General features: G+C 42.1%; 1 protein-coding gene across 5 annotated transcripts in view; it reads right to left on the minus strand.

Moving 5' to 3' along the window:
• Positions 1 to 7737: 7737 nt before the first annotated feature.
• The window catches only part of LOC118398375 (syntaxin-binding protein 5), a 157639-nt gene continuing 142803 nt past the window's right edge, over positions 7738 to 22573 (minus strand). For 4 of the 5 annotated variants that reach the window (XM_052470655.1, XM_052470654.1, XM_052470657.1 and 1 more), the window contains 6 exons: positions 19469 to 19750; positions 12346 to 12718; positions 11973 to 12138; positions 11750 to 11861; positions 11106 to 11326; positions 7738 to 10933 (listed from right to left, as the gene is read on the minus strand). In XM_052470655.1, coding sequence (XP_052326615.1) covers positions 10892 to 10933; positions 11106 to 11326; positions 11750 to 11861; positions 11973 to 12138; positions 12346 to 12718; positions 19469 to 19750 — 1196 coding nt within the window. In that variant the 3' untranslated portion in view covers positions 7738 to 10891. The remainder of the gene's footprint in view (positions 10934 to 11105; positions 11327 to 11749; positions 11862 to 11972; positions 12139 to 12345; positions 12719 to 19468; positions 19751 to 22573) is intronic. The other variant, XM_052470656.1, reaches the window with a different exon arrangement.

Genomic DNA, 22573 nt, shown 5'->3' on the forward strand with positions numbered 1-22573 from the left:
GCCATCAATCCACGGTTTCTGGTTTGGGAATGTTTTTATCGTTGCTATGGGAACGACATCTTCGACGCACGTTCTAATGAACTCGCACACCGAATCACCGTATTCGTCAATATTTCCATCTGACGCAATACGAAACATGTCCCAGTCCACGTGATGGAAGCAGTCTTGGAGTGTAGAGTCAGCTTGGTCTGACCAGCGTTGGACAGACCTCAGCGTGGGAGCCTCTTGTTTTAATTTCTGCCTGTAGGCAGGGATCAGCAAAATGGAGTCGTGGTCAGCTTTCCCGAAAGGGGGGCGGGGCAGGGCCTTATATGCGTCGCGGAAGTTAGAGTAACAATGATCCAAGGTTTTACCACCCCTGGTTGCGCAATCGATATGCTGATAAAATTTAGGGAGTCTTGTTTTCAGATTAGCTTTGTTAAAATCCCCAGCTACAATGAATGCAGCCTCCGGATAAATGGTTTCCAGTTTGCAAAGAGTTAAATAAAGTTCGTTCAGAGCCATCGATGTGTCTGCTTGGGGGGGGATATATACGGCTGTGATTATAATCGAAGAGAATTCTCTTGGAAGATAATGCGGTCTACATTTGATTGTGAGCAATTCTAAATCAGGTGAACAGAAGGATTTGAATTCCTGTATGTTTCCTTCATCACACCATGTCCCGTTAGTCATGAGGCATACGCCCCCGCCACTCTTCTTACCAGAGAGATGTATGTTTCTGTCGGTGCGATGCGTAGAGAAACCCGTTGGCTGCACCGCCCTGGATAGCGTCTTCCCAGTGAGCCATGTTTCCGTGAAGCAGAGAACGTTGCAGTCTCTGATGTCCCTCTGGAATGCCACCCTTGCTCGGATTTCGTCAACCTTGTTGTCGAGAGACTGGACATTGGCAAGAAGAATGCTGGGAAGTGGTGCGCGATGTGCCCTTTTTCGGAGTCTGACCAGAACACCGCCGCGTTTCCCTCTTTTTCGGAGTCGTTTCATGGTCGCTGCATGCGATCCATTCCGTTGTCCTGTTTGTAAGGCAGAACACAGGATCCGCGTCGCGGAAAACATATTCTTGGTCGTACTGATGGTGAGTTGACGCTGATCTTATATTCAGTAGTTCTTCTCGACTGTATGTAATGAAACCTAAGATGACCTGGGGTACTAATGTAAGAAATAACACGTAAAAAAAACAAAAAACTGCATAGTTTCCTAGGAACGCGAAGCGAGGCGGCCATCTCAGTCGGCGCCGGAAGTAGTGTCCAAGACATTTAAATGTTTCACCTTAAACCACTTGAGTGTTGCTTTAGCAGTATGCTTAGGGGCATTGTCCTGCTGGAAGGTGAACCTCCGTTGTGCCACCCATCGTTCCTTCAATTCTGACCAATTTCCCAGTTTGTGCCGATGAAAAACATTCCCACATCATGATGCTGCCACCACCATGCTTCACTGTGGGGATGGTATTCTCTGGGTGATGGGAGGTGTTGGATTTGTGCCAGACATAGCGTTATCCTTGATGGTCAAAAAGCTTAATTTTAGTGTCATCTGACCAGTCTCCCATAAGCCCATAAGCCTTTTGGCAAACACCAAACGTGTTTGCTTGTTTTCTTCTTTAATCAATGGCTTTTTTTCTGGCCACTCTTCTGTAAAGACCAGCTCTGTGGAGTGTACGGCTTAAAGTTGTCCGATAGACAGATACTCCAATCTCCGCTGTGGAGCTTTGCACCTCCTTCAGGATTGTCTTTGGTCTCTTTGTTGCCTCTTTGATAAATGCCTTTTCTTGTCAGGTTTGTTGTGGTGCCATATTCGTTCCATTGTTTTAACATAGATTTAATGGTGCTCCTTTGGATGTTCAAAGTTTTGGATATTTTTTATAACCCAACCCTGATCTTTACTTCTCCACAACTTTGCCCCTGACCTGTTTAGAGAGCTCCTTGGTCTTCATGGTGCTGCTTGCTTGGTGGTGCACCTTGCTTAGGGGTTTTGCAGACTATGGGGCCTTTCAGAACAGGTGTATATATACTGAGATCATGTGACACTTAAATAAAGTCCACCTGTGTGCAATCTAACTAACTGTGACTTCTGAAGGTAATTGGTTGCACCAGATCTTATTTAGGGGCTTGATAGCAAAGGGGGTGAATACATATGCACGCACCAATTTTCATTTAAAAAAATATATAATTTAAAAACATTTATTTATTTATTTCATTTCACTTCATTTCACAAATCTATTTAAATTACATGTTTTAATGAAACAAAATATGAAAACCGCTAAGGGGGGTGATATATTTTGCAAGGCACTGTAGCTTCTTCTCTGTGCTGCCGGTGCATGGAAAATCCAAATGCAACCTCTATGTTATCTGTTTCGTCGTTCAGCTTCGACTCGGTGAAACATAAGATATTACAGTTTTTAACCTTTTGCATGTTAGAGTGCAGTATTTTAGTTTATGGCTAAAAAACGTACCCATTTGACGTAACCATAATTGTCAGATTAGGATAGAAAACACTCTAAAGTTTCCAAAACTGTCAAAATATTGTCTGTGAGTATAACAGAACTGATATTGCAGGCGAAAACCTGAGGAAAATCCAATCAGGAAGTGCCTCTTATTTTGAGTCCTCTCTTTTCCTATGCATGCCTATCCTCCATTTAAAGGGATATCAACCATATTCCTTTTTTCTATGGCTTCCGTGAGGTGTCAACAGTCTTTAAACATAGTTTCAGGCTTTTATTTTGAAAAATGAGCGAGAAAGATCACATTGCATAAGTGGATAGGTGGGGGCTCTCAGAGTGAGTTTTGCGTAATAGAGTAAAGCGCCCATTGTTTCTCCCGGTCCTATTGAAAAACCTACACTCACGGTTGATATATTATCGAATATATATTTAAAAAAAAACCTTGATTATAAAAAAGTTTGACATATTTCTGCGGACATTATGGATATTATTTGGAATTTTCTTCTGCGTCTGTATTGTCGTGACCGCTCTTTTCTGTGGATTTCTGAACAAACTGAGGTATTTGGATATAAAAATAATCTTTATGGAACAAAAGGAACATTTGTTGTGTAACTGGGAGTCTCTTGAGTGAAAACATCCGAAGATCATCAAAAGTAAACAATTAATTTGATTGCTTTTCTGATTTTCGTGACCTAGCTACTTAATGCTTAGTGTACATAATGTTTTGTTATGCTATCGATAAACTTACACAACCGCTTGGATTGCTTTCGCTGTAAAGCATAATTTCTAAATCTGAGATGACAGGTGGATTAACAAAAGGCTAAGCTGTGTTTTGCAATATTGCACTTGTCATTTCATGAATATTTTTTTATAATATTATTTGACTGTGGCACTATGCTATTCAGCGGTTGCTGATGACAATTATCCCGCTTAAGGGATGGGTAGCGTCAAGAATTTAATGTCCCATTGGTAGGATGATCGTAATCATAGGTCATCAATTTTATTAAACGCATGGCAGTGGGAGATCACTCGTTCGCCTACTGATTCTATGAAGGCAGGCCGACCTGCAGCCCCCTTTCCTCAGTCTTTTCTTCACACCAATGACGGTGATTTGGGCCTGTTCCCGGGAAAGCAGTATATCCTTCTTAAAGGAAAAAGCTTCTTTCAGTTCATGGTGAACAATCGCTGTTCTGATGTCCAGAAGTTATTTTTGGTCATAAGAGATGGTAGCAGCAACATTATGTACAAAACAAGTTAGAAAATAAGTTACAATCTAACAAAATTGCACAGTTGTTTCGGAGCTTGTAAAACGTCAGCCATCCTCTTCGTTGTCATTTTTCATTAAGTTTATCAAACTTGGAGTTTGAGGGTATTAAAGTATAACATTTTCTTGAGACAGTATGTGTGGGCATAGGCAAACGGTGTAATTGGAGGATGCATTTTAGGCTCTCCCACAGTGAAAAATGAATCGGGTTAGTTACAAGTGGCGTTGGACTGAAAACCTACTAGAGGGTAGCCATGATAGGCTATTCAATCGGCTACATCTGTCGGGACAAACTTTGATTGAAGGAATTATGACGTTATTTAAATATTTGTACATATCAGTCCTGTAATACAGGACTAGTCAAGGCCCAGTGCACTACTTTTGTAAAAAATATATGTTTGCTATATAGGCCTACTTACACAGAACTAGTAAAGGCACTGGGCACGACTTTTGTGAAAAATAAGTACCAGATTTGTATTCATGAATTTTATAGTTAATTTTTTTTATTCATATTTTTTACCCTGTTTTCTCCCCAATGTCGTAGTGTCCAATTGGTAGTTACAGTTTTGTCTCAGCGCTGCAACTCCCGTACGGACTCAGGAGAGGTGAAGGTCGAGAGCCATGCATCCTCAGAATCATAACCCAACCAAGCCACACTGCTTTTTGACACAATGCCCACTTAACCCAGAAGCCAGCTGCACCAAGGTGTCGGAGGAAACACCATGCACCTGATGACCGTGTCAGCTCGCACTGCGCCCGGCACAGGAGTCGCAAGGACATCCCTGCAGGCCAAACCCTCCCCTAACCCAGAAGACGCTGGGGCAATTGTGCGCCATCCCATGGGTCTCGCGATCGCGGCCGGGTGCGACAGAGCCTGGACTCGAATCCAGAATCTCTATTGGCACAGCTAGTACTCCTTAGACCATTGTGCCTGTATACATTTTTGTTTAACCCTTTCACACGTACCAATAAACGGGTGTGATCAGTCTACAGCGGTCCCTGCACCAAAAAACATTTTGCTAAACCTCAGCTTCCAAATACTCTCCTGCAACCCGCCTCACCCAATGTAGCTATTTTTCCTAAAGTATTTATATTTACTTTGGAACCGGAACCCCTCAACTGAAGCTAGCCAGCTAACTACCAGCTATGCTAGCGGTCTTCAGCTAACAAGGCCATGCTAGGTAAAGCTCCGCCTTATCTCAGTTCACTGGTCACGATGGCAACACCCATCCGTAGCACGCGCTCCAGCAGGTGTATCTCACTGATCATCCCTAAAGCCAACACCTCATTCGGCCGCCTTTCGTTCCAGTACTCTGCTGCCTGTGACTGGAACGAATTGCAAAAATCGCTGAAGTTGGAGACTTTTATCTCCCTCACCAACTTCAAACATCAGCTATCTGAGCAGCTAACCGATCGCTGCAGCTGTACATAATCTATTGGTAAATAGCCCACCCATTTTCACCTACCTGATCCCCACAGTTTTTATTTATTTACTTTTCTGCTCTTTTGCACACCAATATCTCTACCTGTACATGATCATCTGATCATTTATTACTCCAGTGTTAATCCGCAATATTGTAATTATTTGCCTACCTCCTCATGCCTTTTGCACACATTGTATATAGACTCCCCTTTTTTTCTACTGTGTTATTGACTTGATAATTGTTTACTCCATGTGTAACTCTGTGTTGTCTGTTCACACTGCTATGCTTTATCTTGGCCAGGTCGCAGTTGCAAATGAGAACTTGTTCTCAACTAGCCTACCTGGTTAAATAAAGGTGAAATAAAAAAATAAAAAATAAAAAAACGGTCATTAGTTAACCTTTAGCTCGGAAAGCTCTCGCCAGTTCGAACAACGCGACTCTAACCAGAGCATAACAGACCTATTTATTTCCACCGCAACGGAACATTTTTCAGCTGGATCTTCACAACTAGCTATCTAGCTAAACTGCAACCCCAGATGATTACTCCTGGCTAGCGTTTCCACCCACTTAGCTTGAAGCTAGCCCGGCCAGAGCCCCTGTGCTACCACCGGCGACCAGACCCGCTCAGCAGGCACCATACGCCCTGGCCCAATGCCCACACTCGCATGGCACTTTCGGGTGCCTGCCCTATACCGCACCGGGCTATGGGCACGCACTGGCGACACCGTGCGCTTAACCGCATAACACGGTGCCTGACCAGTAATGCGCTGCTTATAATAAGCACGAGGCGTGAACTCAGGTCTGCTACCTGGCTTAGTACCACACCTCATCTGTCCCCCCCGCAAATTCTTTGGGGGGCTGCCTCTCGTACCTGTCGCACTGCCGTGCTGCCTCCTCATCTCGCCGGCTCCTCTCTCCGGCTGCCTCTGCTCTCCTAGCGGCCTCCACCTGTTCCCATGGAAGGTGATCCTTTCCTGCCAGGATCTCCTCCCAGGTGTAGCAACCCTTGCCGTCCAATACATCCTCCCATGTCCATTCCTCCTGTGATGCTGGCCGCTGTTGTTGCTGCTGCTGCTGCTGTCGTTGTCGCTGCTGTTTACCATGCCGCTTGGTCCGAGTTGGGTGGGTGATTCTGTAATGGTTTTCTTCATCTGAACGAGAGGCGGACCAAAGCGCAGCGTGGTTGTTTTGATTCATGTTTTAATAAATCACTTCACATGAACAAACTAACAAAAAACAAGAAATGTGAAAACTCAAAACAGTCCTATCTGGTGCAAACACAGAGACAGGAACAATCACCCACAAACACACAGTGACACCCAGGCTACCTAAGTATGATTCTCAATCAGAGACAACTAATGACACTAATGATTGAGAACCATACTAGGCCCGAAACATAGCAATACTCAAATCATAGAAAAACAAACATAGACTGCCCACCCAACTCACGCCCTGACTAAATACAAAACACAGGAAATAAAGGTCAGAACGTGACACCTTACCTTTGACGAGCTTCTTCTGTTGGCACTCCAATATGTCCCATAAACATCACAAATGGTCCCTTTGTTCGATTAATTCCATCATTATATATCCAAAATGTCAATTTATTTGGCGCTATTGATCCAGAAATATACAGGGTCCAACTCACGCTACATGACTACAAAATCTCAAAAGTTACCTGTAATCTTTGTCCAAACATTTCAAACAACGTTCATAATACTAAAATTATGTAAATAATCTATCAAATTTAAGCCGGGATAAACAGCGTTCAATACCGGACGAAAACAAAGAAAACATGTTCTAGGTCGTGCGCACCAAATCATGAGAGTGCACCTGGAGTGACACAGGAAAATAACAGGGATACTTCTTCATTTCTCTAAAGAAAAACATCAACCAATTTGTAAAGACTTTTGACATCTAGTGGAAGCTATAGGAACTGCAAGGATATTTCTATTAAAACAGCCTTGCCGTAGAAAACAAAATGGAAAACAGATTGACCTCAAAAAAACAATTCCCTGGATGGATTGTGCTCGGGTTTTAGCCTGCCAAATCAGTTCTGTTATACTGACAGACTTTATTCAAACAGTTTTAGAAACTTCAGAGTGCTTTATATCCAAATATACCAATTATCTGCATATAAATATCAATATGTTATATGCATAAGTTTCTGGGCCTGAGTAGCAGGCAGTTTACTTTGGGCACACTTTATATCCGGATGTGAAAATAGCGCCCCCAAGCCATAAGAAGTTTTAACTGTCCTGTTGCTTAGCAATCACATTGGAATAGTGAGAGCACATGCATAAAAAAACTCACACTGGGAGTCGCCGTTATAGATATTTGGAAGTTTAATATTTGTTTAGTTATTCAGATTTGTCAGGGGGTGCTGCAGCACCCTCAGCACCCTTGTTCTTTTAGATACCCCAGATGGTGTATCAATGCTGTAAGACAATGGCTTTGGCCTTCTCAAATGAGTACTCTAACAAATTCCTCTGTGTTAATAGACTTATTTGAGCAACACAACTGTATGAAAGAAGCAGCACTACCGTGCAAAAGATGGCAGTGCATTTACCTTAGGGTTCATGATGGACATGGAGAATAAACCACCACCAAAGGTATACATTTTTTCCACTTTTATTTTCCGTTGCACAGTCATTTCTATCTACATAATTTCTAAATTGTTTGTGGCAGCAGAGAAAGTCATAAACATCCATGTGAAATTTGCATAAAACTGTACAAGAAAATTGGCTACAATGAGAAAACACTGCAACCCACTGATAACTGTTAAATCCAGGACAGAAATGGCATTATGGCGGACAGACTCCCTCTTGTAAATTAGTATGAATCACACCAGGTAAGAAGAATACTGCATACTGAGTATAGGCAAGAAACAACTCACTCAAAGACAAGAAAAAACACGTAAAAAAAATCGAATAGAAAAATAAAAGAGAGCTAGAAGGGAAGGGAAGGACCTCAATCATAGACTAGTTTTTTTTTCCTGAAGTATTCTTTCCACCTTGGAAGATTGAAGCAGGGCTACTTACTGACATCCACACAACAATGCATACTAGAACACAGAGAAGGAGACCAAACCTGTTAGTTAGCATCACCAACATGAGCCACTTGGAACTGCTACTGGAGTAGAAGGAGAATGCATTAGAAGACAAGCGAGGGAGAGTTGAAGCATGATGTGTGCAGACTCGGACACTGAACATGCGAGGCCGGTCTATGATGGAGCCACATTACACAGAGGTTGCATCATCCTGCTGATGTAGACATCCTCTACTTACCGTGGTTACTGACTTGTTTCTTTTTTTCTTGGCGATTTCCCACAATTGATTGGATACAGAAAGCTTGGTCATGGAAATCAAGTATTTCAGACAAGAAAGACATTGTTGATCATACAACAAACCAAAAAATGTTAAAGAACAATGTACAACTGAAAATAGGAAAGGAAAAGACAGCAAAGTTGAACATTAAAGGTAGACTCAGCAATATGAGACGTAGTTGCAAAAAGTAAATGGCATGGTGGGTCAATTTCTGCAACAACGAAGAGCGTTGAAGCACGATGCTCAACTTCTTCGCTATTTTGGCACCCTGGCTACCCAACACACATGCACCTATACTGTGTGATTTTGTGAGAGCAAAATCTTGCATCTCGCTCATCTCAATATCTGCGGTGCTGCTTGTGGCAACATCTACCTTGAAAGATACTGTGCGGGTCAAATGTTGTTTAGAAGTTAGTAAAACTTTTATGAAGGGCACAATGTTGTGAATACAATAGTTGTGTTCGATTCTGAAAACTTGCTACCCTCACTCGTGGCCTCACGGTTGAGTTGCTGTAATCTTACTCCAACCTAACCAGCCATCTCCTATCAGGATGAGTCGAAAAGGTCTTCGAGAAGAAAGAACTGGAACCTAACTCAGTGACCGAGTCAGAATGCACAGAATGCATTCAGAATGCAGAATGCACCTATTGTATTTCAATTAGTGAAACACTTGGTATGTTGAGTAAGTTGAGTAATTGAGTAATAGAGTTCAGTAATAGAACAATGAAACGAAAGCTAAAATAATTCTTTGGCGTTAGAAAAAATATGGCAGCTGTCCTTGTGTCGCTTGCTTGAGCAATGTCAACCACTTTTCAATTGGTCTTAGATTGTCAAACTATTTACCTATTTACAAAAGAATGGTAGAGAAGCCTGGCAGAACAAGTAGATACATATGAGTGTTTTCACCACTGAAATGGGGACAGAAACAGAGGACAGTTCCGACACACTACACATATAGCAGCGTCTCTTACACTTCAATATATAAAATGTGAATTAATAGACCACTCACACTGACAAAGTTATTTTATGGAAAAAAACAAAAACGTTTCTGTCTTCAAAAATGCATGACTTTGCCTGAATGTACATATATATATTCCTGCATATATCAACACACACAAATAGGTTTGTGTATGTGCACTCGAGGAGTTCATGTCCATACAATATTACTCCTGAAAACCAATCCAATAGGTGTGGATACACTAGCAGTGTATAGGCCTACTGTAACACTGACATAATTCACACAGAGTCATTATTAAAGCCAAACTGTAGTAGATGTTAATGGCATGATGAGGTCAGGGGGGGAAGGTAGCATTTACATGTCAAATTAAACACTTCAGGGAGAGGAGACACTGACAGTCTTGCTTCTAGAGTTCTGATCTTGCTTTTAGATTTCTGATGTGTGTGATACCTGGTATGACACATTATTTATGGTGACGTGTACTGATCTGCATGATAAATCTATGTATTTTATATCCATGCCCTCTTTTTGAATCCAGCCCTTTTTATAAGGATCAATTAATGGGAGTTAGACAAAGCCACAAAACATACTGGCAACATTACCAAATCAAAATATATCATAATTCACAACGTTCACGACAACTAAGAACAAATAAAAACAGATTTCAAGTAAAACAGACTGAGCTTAAAATTAACGATACACAAGAGGAAGGAAATGAATACATGTATAATACAGTTGGGAACAATACGAAAACAGTGAATCCATATGATGAGGAGAGTCTAGTTGGATCAAGGAGAGAGGATCCAGTGTACATTGGAATGACTTGCTTTTTTAATCCTGCAACTCTCTGCATAGAGCCGGCTGTCACTATGGCAACACATCCTGTGACTTTGAGTAGAGCTTCTTATGCCTACCACCAGTTTCGCTCCACCTGTGAAGTTCTCCTCTTGTTGTTTTGCACTTGACAGTCGGAAGTGAATACAGCGTTGATCTTTTATATAGATTTATGTATATATAATTATGTATATATATATATATATATATATTATTTTTTTCATCTTTTTCCTTTTAGAGATTTTTTTTGTAGTTGTTTTTTTTCTCAGTTGTGTCTGTTTTTGTCTTTAGTATACTGGCCCCGGATTGGTTAGAGCAGAGACGACGGCACAGAACATTTTGGCGAATGAGGATGAGAGAACCCCAGAGCTCCAACCAACTGGCAGGCCACAGAGGGGAAAACAAACAAACAAAAGATAACAATAAAAAGGACACCTTTTTTCCAGTTTGTCCTTCTCTCTAGTCCGTTCCTCATATGAAACCTTATGACTGAGGTAAATACAGTATACAACATTGTGCTAGGGAAGAGTATCCCACGTGTCCAGCGAAGGAAGGAGAGATGGAAGGATGTATGGACGGAGAGATGGAGGAGGGGGGCATGTAGAGTCCGGATGAAGCAGTGTCTCTTTGGCTCTGCTCCCCTCTTTCAGATCAGAACTGGTACCACTTCTTGTCTTTGCATTTCAGCATCATCTGTGGAGAGAGGGGAAAATTAAAAACTTGTGTTACAGAAAACTGACATTTGTCTCCCTCTAGGGGCTATACGTGACACTATACAAGCAGCATATTCTAGGAGTATAGGAGGAAGCTGTTTCTAAGATCAGTTTTATGTTTTGTCTCACAATGTAATGTCTCTCTTTCTTACATCGTGGGCGTGTTTGCCAAAGGAGTCTGCGCTGGCCAGCATGGCGGCCGTCCTCTCATCCAGCTCGCCCAGTTTCTGCCCTCTCTCGTCCAGTGCTATCCGGGCACGTGCCAGGTCCGCCACCACACCCGAGGCTGCCCCCTTCATGCCTTCCAGGCCCTGAGGACCCGGGATGTGCTGGGCAAGGCCACGGGATGCTTTACCCGCCTGCATCTCACCAACTGGAGGAAAAGGGTAGAAAGAGAGGTGGAGAGGAAAGAGAGAGAGAGGGGAAGGTAGGACGTGTGAGAGGGAGATTCAGAAAGACAAAGAGAGAGGAAGAGGCAGGTGATTGGGAGATACAATAGGCACAGAAAGGGAGAGACTTGTAACAGATATCAAACTTACACTGAGTCTCTGTTAAAGAGGGCTCTGATCTCTCCCACTCAGTGCAAAAATCCCCTAATGTATTTGTATGTGGTTCAGTAGATCATGATCATTAAGAAAGAGAAACACTTTTTAAAATCTAGTTTGTTTAGTTATTTTTGTATGACAATCTTTAGTATGTCATCTTAGTGCATGCTGTGTTAGGGACTTTGGATGTATTACGATGAAGAATAGAGTTTCTGTGTGTATATGTGTATGTGTGTGTATGTGTCACTCACATAGCTCCTCTCTGTCCAGGGAAGTTGCTCCTCCCCCAAAAAGCCCCTTGAAGAATCCTCGGTTGGGAGCCTCCGGGGTCTCCACTGGTGTGAATAGTTCTCCTAGCATCTCCTGAAACACGCACATACACACATAAATGCATGTATATTGATTGTGTGTGTGTGTGTGTGTGTGTTAGTGTGCATGCCTGAGTTCTTGTGTGGGTTCTTGTGAGGTCCTAACCTGCAGGTTCTCGCAGGTCTCCTGGCTGTATGTGATCCTCTGTATCTCAGTGGGGGAGGTGAGGTACATGGCCTGGCCCAGGTTGGTGAAGCAGAAGGTTCGGGCTATCCGCATGTCTGTCAGCGGCAGGTAGTTTACATCAAGCAATGGTCTCAGCCCCGGCAGACTTCAGACAAAGATGGAGACCACATACAGCACATTTTTACTCAAACACAACATCATTCTACTGGCCGTGTCCAGAAAAATAACTTTTAATCTAGAAACCTTCAGTCTAACCTTAGCATTCAATAAGCTATTGTAAAATAGGTATTATCAATTAGCTTTAATGTATGTATTTCTAACCTGTGTGTGGTTGCATGGCCCACTGACTCACCTGAGGGTCATGATGTGTCCGTTAGCACAGAAACAGGCCACACAGTTCCCTATATTCATCTGGACCACGTCAGCCCTCAGGACAAACGATGTCTCTGTGATGCTGTGTTTGAATATGCAGTTCAGTGAGGGCAGTGCTATGACCTTAGCCTGTTTCTCAGAGCACACCACCGCATACTGACTCTCCTGCAGCTCCTGGGAGGTGGAGGGCGACACAGAGACCGGGCGGCGTTTACGGGCTTTGTCTCGCTCCTCACTGTCGGCGCCCACGGCGTTGGGCTCGTACCACAGCTCGAAGGCAGGGGGAAGGAAGGTGCCCGTGTTGTCCAGGAAGGCCATCCTCAGGATACTGCCCTTCAGACGCCCCAGGGTACCTGGACAGATAGGGGAATGGAGATGTTAGCGTGTTTAAATTATATCGACGTGTTATCGAAAGCTTACTCATTAAACTTTTTTTTCCTATATTTTTTACATTGTAGAATAATAGTGAAGACATCAAAACTATGAAATAACACATATGGAACCATGTAGGAGAAGTGTTAAACAAATCAAAGTATATTTTATATTTCAGATTCTTTGCCTTGATGACAGCTTTGCACACTCTTGACATTCTCTCACCCAGCTTCATGAGGTAGTCACCTGGAATGCATTTCAATTAACAGGTTTGCCTTCTTAAAAGTTAATTTGTGGAATTTATTTCCTACTTAATGCGTTTGAGTCAATCAGATGTGTTGTGACAAGGTAGCGGTGGTATACAGAAGATAGCCCTATTTGGGTAAAGACCAAGTCCATATCATGGCAAGAACAGCTCAAATAAGCAAAGAGAAATGGCAGTCCATCATTATTTAAGACAAGAAGGTTAGTCAATGCGGAACATTTCAAGAACTTTGAACGTTTCTTAAAGTACAGTCGCAAAAACCATCAAGCACAATGATGAAACTGGCTCTCATGAGGACCGCCACAGGAAAGGAAGACACAGAGTTACCTCTGCTGCAGAGGATAAGTTTATTAGAGTTACCAGCCTCAATAATTGTAGACCAAATAAATAAACAGAGTTCAAGTTACAGACACATCAGAACTGTTCAGATGAGACTGCCTTCATGGTCAAATTGCTGCAAAGAAACCACTACTAATGGACACCAATAAGAAGAATAGACTTTCTTGGACCAAGAAACAGACAGAAAATAGAAAAATTACAAATGTACCTTATGTGTTGGTTATTTAACAATTATTTACTTAACAGTAAGATATTTCTGTCCTGCTAATGCTGTGTTTTATGGTCTCCACTCTAGCACCCTGCAGCTAATCTGGGCATATGGTTTTACTAGGGATATCTTGAGCTGACAATTTATTAACTTGGTGATGAAACCTACAGCTGGCATTCCAGTGACAGGCTGGTGGATGTAACTGGAATAGAGAGGAGTAGAACAAAGACCTCAATGGTTCTTAGACATCCTGGCATCTGGGAAATTAGGCCAGGGGCGGGGGTTAAGATAACGCCTAGTGCAGATAAAGACAGGATGAGCCCAAAGTGGCTTATGGTGCCCCCAATCTATATGGGTGTTGGGCGTTGAACCAGCTATGACTGAGAAAAAATGAGAGATTTTTGGTTCCAACAGCTGTATCTTTGTGAGATGCAGAGTAGGTGAACGGATGATCTCCGCATGTGTGATTCCCACCTTGAAGCATGGAGGAGGAGGTGTGATGGTGTGGGGCTGCTTTTCTGGTGACACTGTCAGTGATTTATTTAGAATTCAAGGCGCACTTAACCAGCATGGCTACCAGTGCATTTTGCAGCAATAAACCATCCCAACTGGTTTGTGCTTAGTGGGACTATCATTTGTTTTTCAACAGGACAATGATCCAACACACCTCCAGGCTGTGAAAGGGCTATTTGACCAAGAAGGAGACTGATGGAGTGCTGCACCAGATTACCTGGCCTCCACAATCACCCAATCTCAACCCAATTGAGATTGTTTGGGATGAGTGAAGGAAAAGCAGCCAACAAGTGCTCAGCATATGGGAACTCCTACAAGACTGTTGGAAAAGCATTACAGATGAAGCCGGTTGAGAGAATACCAAGATTATGTAAAGCTGTCATCAGGGCAAAGGGTGTCTACTTTGAAGAATCTCAAATCTCAAATACATTTTGATTTGTTTAACTTATTGTATATAGGGGGCGCTATTTTAATTTTTGGATGAAAAACGTTCCCGTTTTAAACAAGATATTTTGTCACGAAAAAATGCTTGACTATGCATATAATTGACAGCTTTGGAAAGAAAACACTCTGACGTTTCCAAAACTGCAAATATATTGTCTGTGAGTGCCACAGAACTGATGTTACAGGCGAAAACCAGATAAAAAGCCAATCAGGAAGTGCCGCATTTTTTGAAACCGCCTCATGCCAATGACTCCTTATATGGCTGTGAAGGAGCTAGGAGTCAGCTTACGTTTTCCACGTTTTCCCCAAGGTGTCTGCAGCATTGCGACGTCTTTTTAGGCATTTCCATTGGAGGATGGCTGTAAGAGACCATATAGGGCGAGTGGACGCATGGTGTCTCCGGGAGAAAACCTTGCGTAAAATACTGAGGTAGCCATTTTTCCAATCGTTTCTTATGAGAAACCAACTGCCTCCACGGATATATTATCGAATACATATGTTAAAAACACCTTGAGGATGGATCCTAAACAACGTTTGCCGTGTTTCTGTCGATATTATGGAGCAAATTTTGAAAAAAGTTTGGCGTTATAGTTTAAGTATGTTCGGTCGATTTCTCAGCCAAGCAGGATGAACAAACAAAAACATTATTTTTGGAAAAAAGGAACATTTGCTATCTAACTGGGAGTCTCCTGAGTGAAAGCATCTGAAGTTCTTCAAAGGTAAATGATTTAATTTGGTTGCTTTTCTTATTTTTGTGAAAATGTTGCCTGCTGCCAGCAGAGCTAGCATAGCATTATGCCATGCTAAACTTACACAAATGCTTGTCTAGCGTTGGCTGTAACGCATATTTTGAAAATCTGAGATGACAGTGTTGTTAACAAAAGGCTAAGCTTGTGTTTCAATATATTTATTTCATTGCATTTGCGATTTTCATGAATAGGAAACTAGGATAGGAATATGAAATATGGTAATGCGCTTGAGGCTATGATTACGCTCCCGGATACGGGATTGCTTGTCGCTAGAGGTTAACACATTTTTGGTTATTACATGATTCCACATGTGTTATTTAATAGTTTTAATGTCTTTGGCGCCGAAGAGGATGGCTGACGTTGTATATGCCCGTAATCAATTTTTGTTATTTAGTTAATTTTTTTGCTCCTAACCAACTGTGCTATTTTGTTAGTTTTTAACTTATTTTTAAACATATTTTGTACATAATGTTGCTGCTACCGTCTCTTATGACCGAAAATAACTTCTGGACATCAGAACTGGGATTATTCACCACGGACTGGAAGAAACGTTTTCCTTTAATGAGTCTGACGAGAAAGAGATACTGCTCTCCCGTGCAGGCCCAGATCCACGTCATTTGCGTAAAGAAAAGACGGAGGAAAAGAGGACGGAGATCAGGTTGCCTTTTGAGAATCCCTAGGAGAGCGAGTAAATGCCCATTGCCATCAATTCTACTTGCTAACATGCAATCATTGGAAAATAAAATGGATGATTTACGATTACGATTATCCTACCAATGGGACATTAAGAATTGTAATATCCTATGTTTCACAGAGTCGTGGTTGAACGACAACATAGACAATAAAGAGCTGGAGAGATTTTCAATGCACCGGCAGAACAGAAAAGCTACATCTGGTAAGATGAGGAGTGGGGGTGTGTGTCTATTTGTCAATAACAGCTGGTGCACGATGTCTAATATTAAAGACATCTCGAGGTATTGCTCACCTGAAGTAGAGTATCTTATGATAAGCTGTAGACCACACTATCTACCAAGAGAGTTCTCATCTATATTATTCATAGCTTTCCATTTACCACCACAGACCGATGCTGGCACTAAGACCGCTTTCAACCAACTCAATAAGGCCATAAACAAGAAAATACTCACCCAGAAGCGGCTCTCCTAGTGGCCGGGAACTTTAATACAGGCAAACCTAAAACAGTTTTACCAACTTTTTACCAGCATGTCACATGTGCAACCAGAGGAAACAAAACTCTAGACTACCTTTAATCCACACATAGAAATGCATAGCTCTCCCTCGCCCACCATTTGGTAAATCCGACCATAATTCCATCCTCCTGATTCCTGCTTACAAGCAAAAACTAAAACAGGAAGTACCAGTGACTCACTCAATACGGAAGTGGTCAGATGGTGCGGATGCTACGCAACAGGACTGTTTTGCTAGTAGAGACTGGAATATGTTCCGGGATTCATCCAATGACATTGAGGAGTACACCACCTCTGTCATCGGCTTCATCAATAAGTTCATCGATGACGTCGTCCCCACAGTGACTGCATATCCCAACCAGAAGCCATGGATTACAGGCAACATCCGCATTGAGCTAAAGGCTAGCCGCTTTTACGGAGCGGAACACTAATCCGGGCACCTATAAGAAATCCCGCTATGCCCTCAGATGAACCATCAAACAAGCAAGGCGTCAAAACAGGATTAAGATTGAATCCTACTACACGGCTCTGACGCTCGACGGATGTGGCAGGGCTTGAAAACTATTATGGACTACAAAGGGAAACCCAGACGCGAGCTGCCCAGTGACACGAGCCTACCAGATGAGGTAAATGCCTTTTATGCTCGCTTCGAGGCAAGCAACTTTGACTGAAGCATGTACGAGAGCACCAGCTGTTCTGCATGACTGTGTGATAATGCTCTCGGTAGCCGATGTGAGCAAGACCTTTAACCTGTTACTCCTACCCCCTACTTTTTCGAACATTCTGTTAAAAATCGCGCAACATTTCAGCGCCCTGCTGCTCATGCCAGGAATATAGTATATGCATATGATTAGTATGTGTGGATAGAAAACACTCCGACGTTTATAAAACTGGTTAAATCACTGCTGTGACTATAACAGAACGTGCGTTTCATCGAAAAGCGCAGGAAAATCTGATCACTGAAAATGGAAATAAATATCCAGGAATTGTTCAAAGTGAACCGAATTAAATGAGGCCGAGGTTGCAGTGCCTACAGCTTCCACACGATGTCTAGAGTCTTGTCATTTGATTCAGCTTTGATTCTTGGTCAAACCGAATCAAGGGAACCGATTCCCTCCGGTCTCCGACCGGATGTTTTGGTCGAGCTCTCTCCAGACATTTTTTCGAGACGGACACCTATAGAATTGACATCGCCTCCTGATGAATTCTATCGCTTATGAACGTGTACTAATACCTAAAGTTGCATTACAAAAGTATTTCGAAGTCTTTTGTGAAAGTTTATCGTCGACTTTTTGAATTTTAAAAATGACGTTACGTTATGAAACGCTATTTTTTCCGTTTATCACACAGTCTTCATAGATCGATATCTAGGCTATATATGGACCGATTTAATCGAAAAAAAGACCCAATAGTGATTATGGGACATCTAGGAGTGCCAACAAAGAAGATGGTCAAAGGTAATGAATGTTTTATATTTTATTTGTGCGGTTTGTGTAGCGACGACTATGCTAATTATTTTGTTTACGTCCCCTGCGGGTCTTTTGGGGTGTTACATGCTATCAGATAATATCTTCTCATGCTTTCGCCGAAAAGCATTTTAAAAATCTGACTCGTTGCCTGGATTCACAACGAGTGTAGCTTTAATTCAATACACTGCATGTGTATTTTAATGACCGTTTGAGTTTTAACTAATACTATTAGCATTTAGCGTAGCGCATTTGCATTTCCAGAGCTCTAGACGGGACGCCTGCGTGCCAGGTAGGAGCAAGAGGTTAAACAGGTCAACATTCACAAAGCCGCGGGGCCAGATGGATTACTAGGACGTATACTCAAAGCATGCATGGACCAACTGGCAAGTGTCTTCACTGACATTTTCAACCTCTTCCTGACTGAGTCTGTAATATTTTTCAAGCAGACCACCATAGTCCCTGTGGCCAAGGACGCGATGGTAACCTGCCTAAATGACGTGCTTTGAAAGGCTGGTCATGGCTCACATCAACAGCATCCTCCCAGATACCCTAGACCCACTCCACTCCCCCTCAGGAGACTGAAAAGATTCTGCATAGGTCCCCAGATCCTCATAAAGTTCTACACTGCAACAGAGAGCATCCTGACCGGTTGCATCACCGCCTCGTAAGGCAACTGCTCTGCATCTGACCGTAAGGCGCTACAGAGGGTAGTTCGTACTGCCCACTACATCATTAGGGCCAAGCTTCCTGCAATCCAAGACCTATATAATAGGGGTTGTCAGAGGAAAGCCCATAAAATTGTCAGAATCCAGTCACCCAAGACATAGACTGTTTTCTCTGCTACCTTACGGCAAGCGGTACTGGAGCGCGTAGGACAAAAAAAGGCTCTTTAACAGCTTCTAACACCAAGCCATAAGACTGCTGAACAATTAATCAAATGGCCACCGGACTATTACATTGACCCCCCCCAGCCCCTCCATTTGTACACTGCTGCTACTCGCTGTTTATTGTCTATGCATAGTCACTTCACCCCTACCTACATGTGCAAATGACCTCTAACCTGTACCCCCACACACTGACTCGGTACAGGTATCCGCTGTATATATATAGCCTTATATAGCCTCGTTATTGTTATGTTATTGTGTTACTTTTTATTATATTTTACTTTAGTTTTTTTTGTAAATATTTTCTTAACTTTTCTTGAACTGTACTGTTGATTAACGAGTTGTAAGTAAGCATTTCACGGTAAGGTCTACACTTGTTGTATTCGGCGCGTGTGACAAATAAAGTTTGATTTGATATCTTCTATTATTCCACAATGTAGAAAAAATAGTAAAAAAATAAAGAAAAACCCTAGAATGAGTAGGTGTGTCCAAACTTTTGACTGGTACTGTAGATTATGTGTAGAGCCAGATGTAATGTGTGTACAGAAACATGATAACATATAGCAAAGAGTTGTTAGCATGCCTTATGTATTCATTTGCATACTCGCACAATCACACACACACTCAGCCATTTACACATAACCCAGACACCCACCGCTAGGCAAGACGATGACAGGCTGCAGTAGCCTCTGTTCCCCAGCAGGAGGCAAGTTGAGGGCCACAGCCAGCACTGTGCCCAGGGAAGTGCCCACGTACAGGCAGGGTGTGATGGTGCTGTCCCCCTTCCGAGCGAATGTCTCACAGAAGTGGAAGGAGGTGATGGCCTCGCGTGCTTCCTTGTCAATGGAGGTGACGGAGGAGGAGCGTGAACGGCTGAAGGAGTTGTCCCGGTGGTCTAGTGGGTTGGCGCCCCGCGGAGGACATACAGACAGGAGGACAGTAGAGGAGAGGGCACAGAAAGGTAAAGCACCCGCACACACAGAGAGAGAATACACACAGCACACAAACATACAGTACCTGAATATTGTAAACAGTAAAATAGCTGTGGATGAGCAGATGTACTGTATCTTTTTAACAGTACACAAAAAAACTGCGGGGAAAACCTTTTTCCTTACATGGTAAACTAAAAGTTTGAGGTCCAGATGGGTCACAATGAATATAAAACAACTTTTATCTCTGGGGCAGATGGAACTCATGAAATGAAGAGTCGGCACATAAAGAACATTTGGCATGTAGGAGAGAGACCCACGGGGAGATGTCACTAAAACTTTACAGCCTTGTACTTGACTGAGTTTATTTATCAATAAAAACAACACACCCATCATCACAACCTTAAACGAGGTTTCAATTTAATACGCCAATAGAGTCTTTTTAGTCTTAATAGCAATTTGTGAGTTGATAATGATTAAGTTAATAAGAATGAATGGGATGATGAATTAACTAAACTTCATAAACAATGTATAAACACTTAGTTAGTGTGTTACAGTGGCTTGTGAAAGTATTAACCCCGCTTGGCATTTTTCCTATTTTTTTGCCTTAGAACCTAGAATTAATATAGTTACAATTTATTTACACAACATGCCTACTACCACTTTGAATATGCAAAATATGTTTTATTGTGTTTCATCATTACACAGATGCACCTTGTGCTAGGGACAGTAAAAGGCCACTCTAAAATGCACTGTTTTGCCACAGATGTCTCGTTTTGAGGGAGCGTTCAATTGGCCTGCTGACTGCAGGAATGTCCACCTATAGCTGTTGCCAGATAATTTAATGTTCATTTCTAAAGGTAGAGCCAACTTTTGCGGCAATTATAGCTGCAAGTGTCTTGGGGTATGTCTCTATAAGCTTGGCACATCTATCCACTGGGATTTTTGCCCATTCTTCAAGTCAAAACTGCTGTAGCTCCTTCAAGTTGGATGGGTTCCACTGGTGAAAAGCAATCTTTAAGTCATACCACAGATTCTCAATTGGATTGAGGTCTGGGCTTTGACTAAGCCCTTCCAAGATATTTAAATGTTTCCCCTTAAACCATTAGAGTGTTGCTTTAGCAGTATGCTTAGGGTCACTATGCTGCTGGAAGGTGAAGCTCCGTCCCAGTCCCAAATCTCTGGAAGACTGAAACAGATTCCCCTCAAGAATTTCTGTTTATTTAGCATCTTCCATCATTCCTTCTGACCAGTTTCCCAGTCAAAACTGAAAAACATCCACACAGCATAATGCTGCCACCACCATGCTTCACTGTGGGGATGGTATTCTCGGGGGATGAGAGGTGTTGTGTTTGTGCCAGACATAGCGTTGTCCTTGATATCCAAAAAGCAAAATTTTTGTCTCATCTGACCAGCGTACCTTCATCCATATGTTTGGGTAGTCTCCCACATGCCTTTTGGCGAGCACCAAACACGTTTGCTTATTTTTGTCTTTAAGCAATGGCATTTTTCTGGCCACTCTTCCGTAAAGCCCAGCTCTGTGGAGTGTATGGCTTTTAAAGTGGACCTATGGACTAGAGGACAACCAAATGATTTTTCAACGGCGATACCGATTGTTGGAGGACCAAAAAAAGCAGATACCGATTAAATCGTCCGATTTAAAATGTATTTGTAATAATGACAATTGCAACAATACTGAATTAACATTTATTTTAACTTAATACAATACATCAATAAAATCAATTTAGCCTCAAATAAATAATGAAACATGATCAATTTGGTTTAAATCATGCAAAAACAAAGTGTTGGAGAAGAAAGTAAAAGTGCAATATGTGCCATGTAAAAAAACAAACGTTTAAGTTCCTTGCTCAGAACATGAGAACATATGAAAGCTGGTGGTTCTTTTTAACATGAGTCTTCAATATTCCCAGGTAAGAATTTTTAGTTATTATAGGAATTATAGGACTATTTCTCTCTATACCATTTGTATTTCATATACCTTTGACTATTGGATGTTCTTAGAGGCACTATAGTATTGCCAGTGTAACAGTATAGTTTCCGTCACTCTCCTCGCCCCTTCCTTGTCTCGTACCAGGAACACATCGACAACAGCCACCCTCGAAGCATCGTTACACATCGCTCCACAAAAGCAGCAGCCCTTGCAGAGCAAGTGGAACAACTACTTCAAGAGCAAGTGACGTCACCGATTGAAACGCTATTAGCACGCACCCCGCTAACTAGCTAGCCATTTCACATCGGTTACACCAGCCTAATCTCGGGAGTTGATAGGCTTGAAGTCTAAAACAACTCAATGCTTGAAGCACAGCGAAGAGCTGCTGGCAAACGCACGAAAGCGCTGTTTGAATGAATGCTTACGAGCCTGCTGCTGCCTACCATGCTCAGTCAGACTGCTCTATCAAATATCAAATCATAGACTTAATTATAACATAATAACACACAGAAATACGAGCCTTTGGTCGAATCGGGAAATTATAATTTTGAAAACAAAACGTTTATTCTGTCTAACGGATGGCATTCCTAAGTCTAAATATTGCTGTTACATTGTACAACCTTCAATGTTATGTCATAATTATGTACAATTCTGGCAAATTAATTACAGTCTTTGTTAGGAATAAATGGACTTCACACAGTTCACAACGAGCCAGGCGGCCCAAACTGCTGCATATACCCTGACTGCTTGCACGGAACGCAAGAGAAGTGACACAATTTCCCTCGTTAAAATAAATTCATGTTAGCAGGCAATATTAACTAAATATGCAGGTTTAAAAATATATACTTGTGTATTGATTTTAAAGAAAGTCATTGATGTT

Source organism: Oncorhynchus keta, chromosome 19 (assembly GCF_023373465.1).
Source record: "Oncorhynchus keta strain PuntledgeMale-10-30-2019 chromosome 19, Oket_V2, whole genome shotgun sequence".
Taxonomy (NCBI): Eukaryota; Metazoa; Chordata; class Actinopteri; order Salmoniformes; family Salmonidae; genus Oncorhynchus; species Oncorhynchus keta.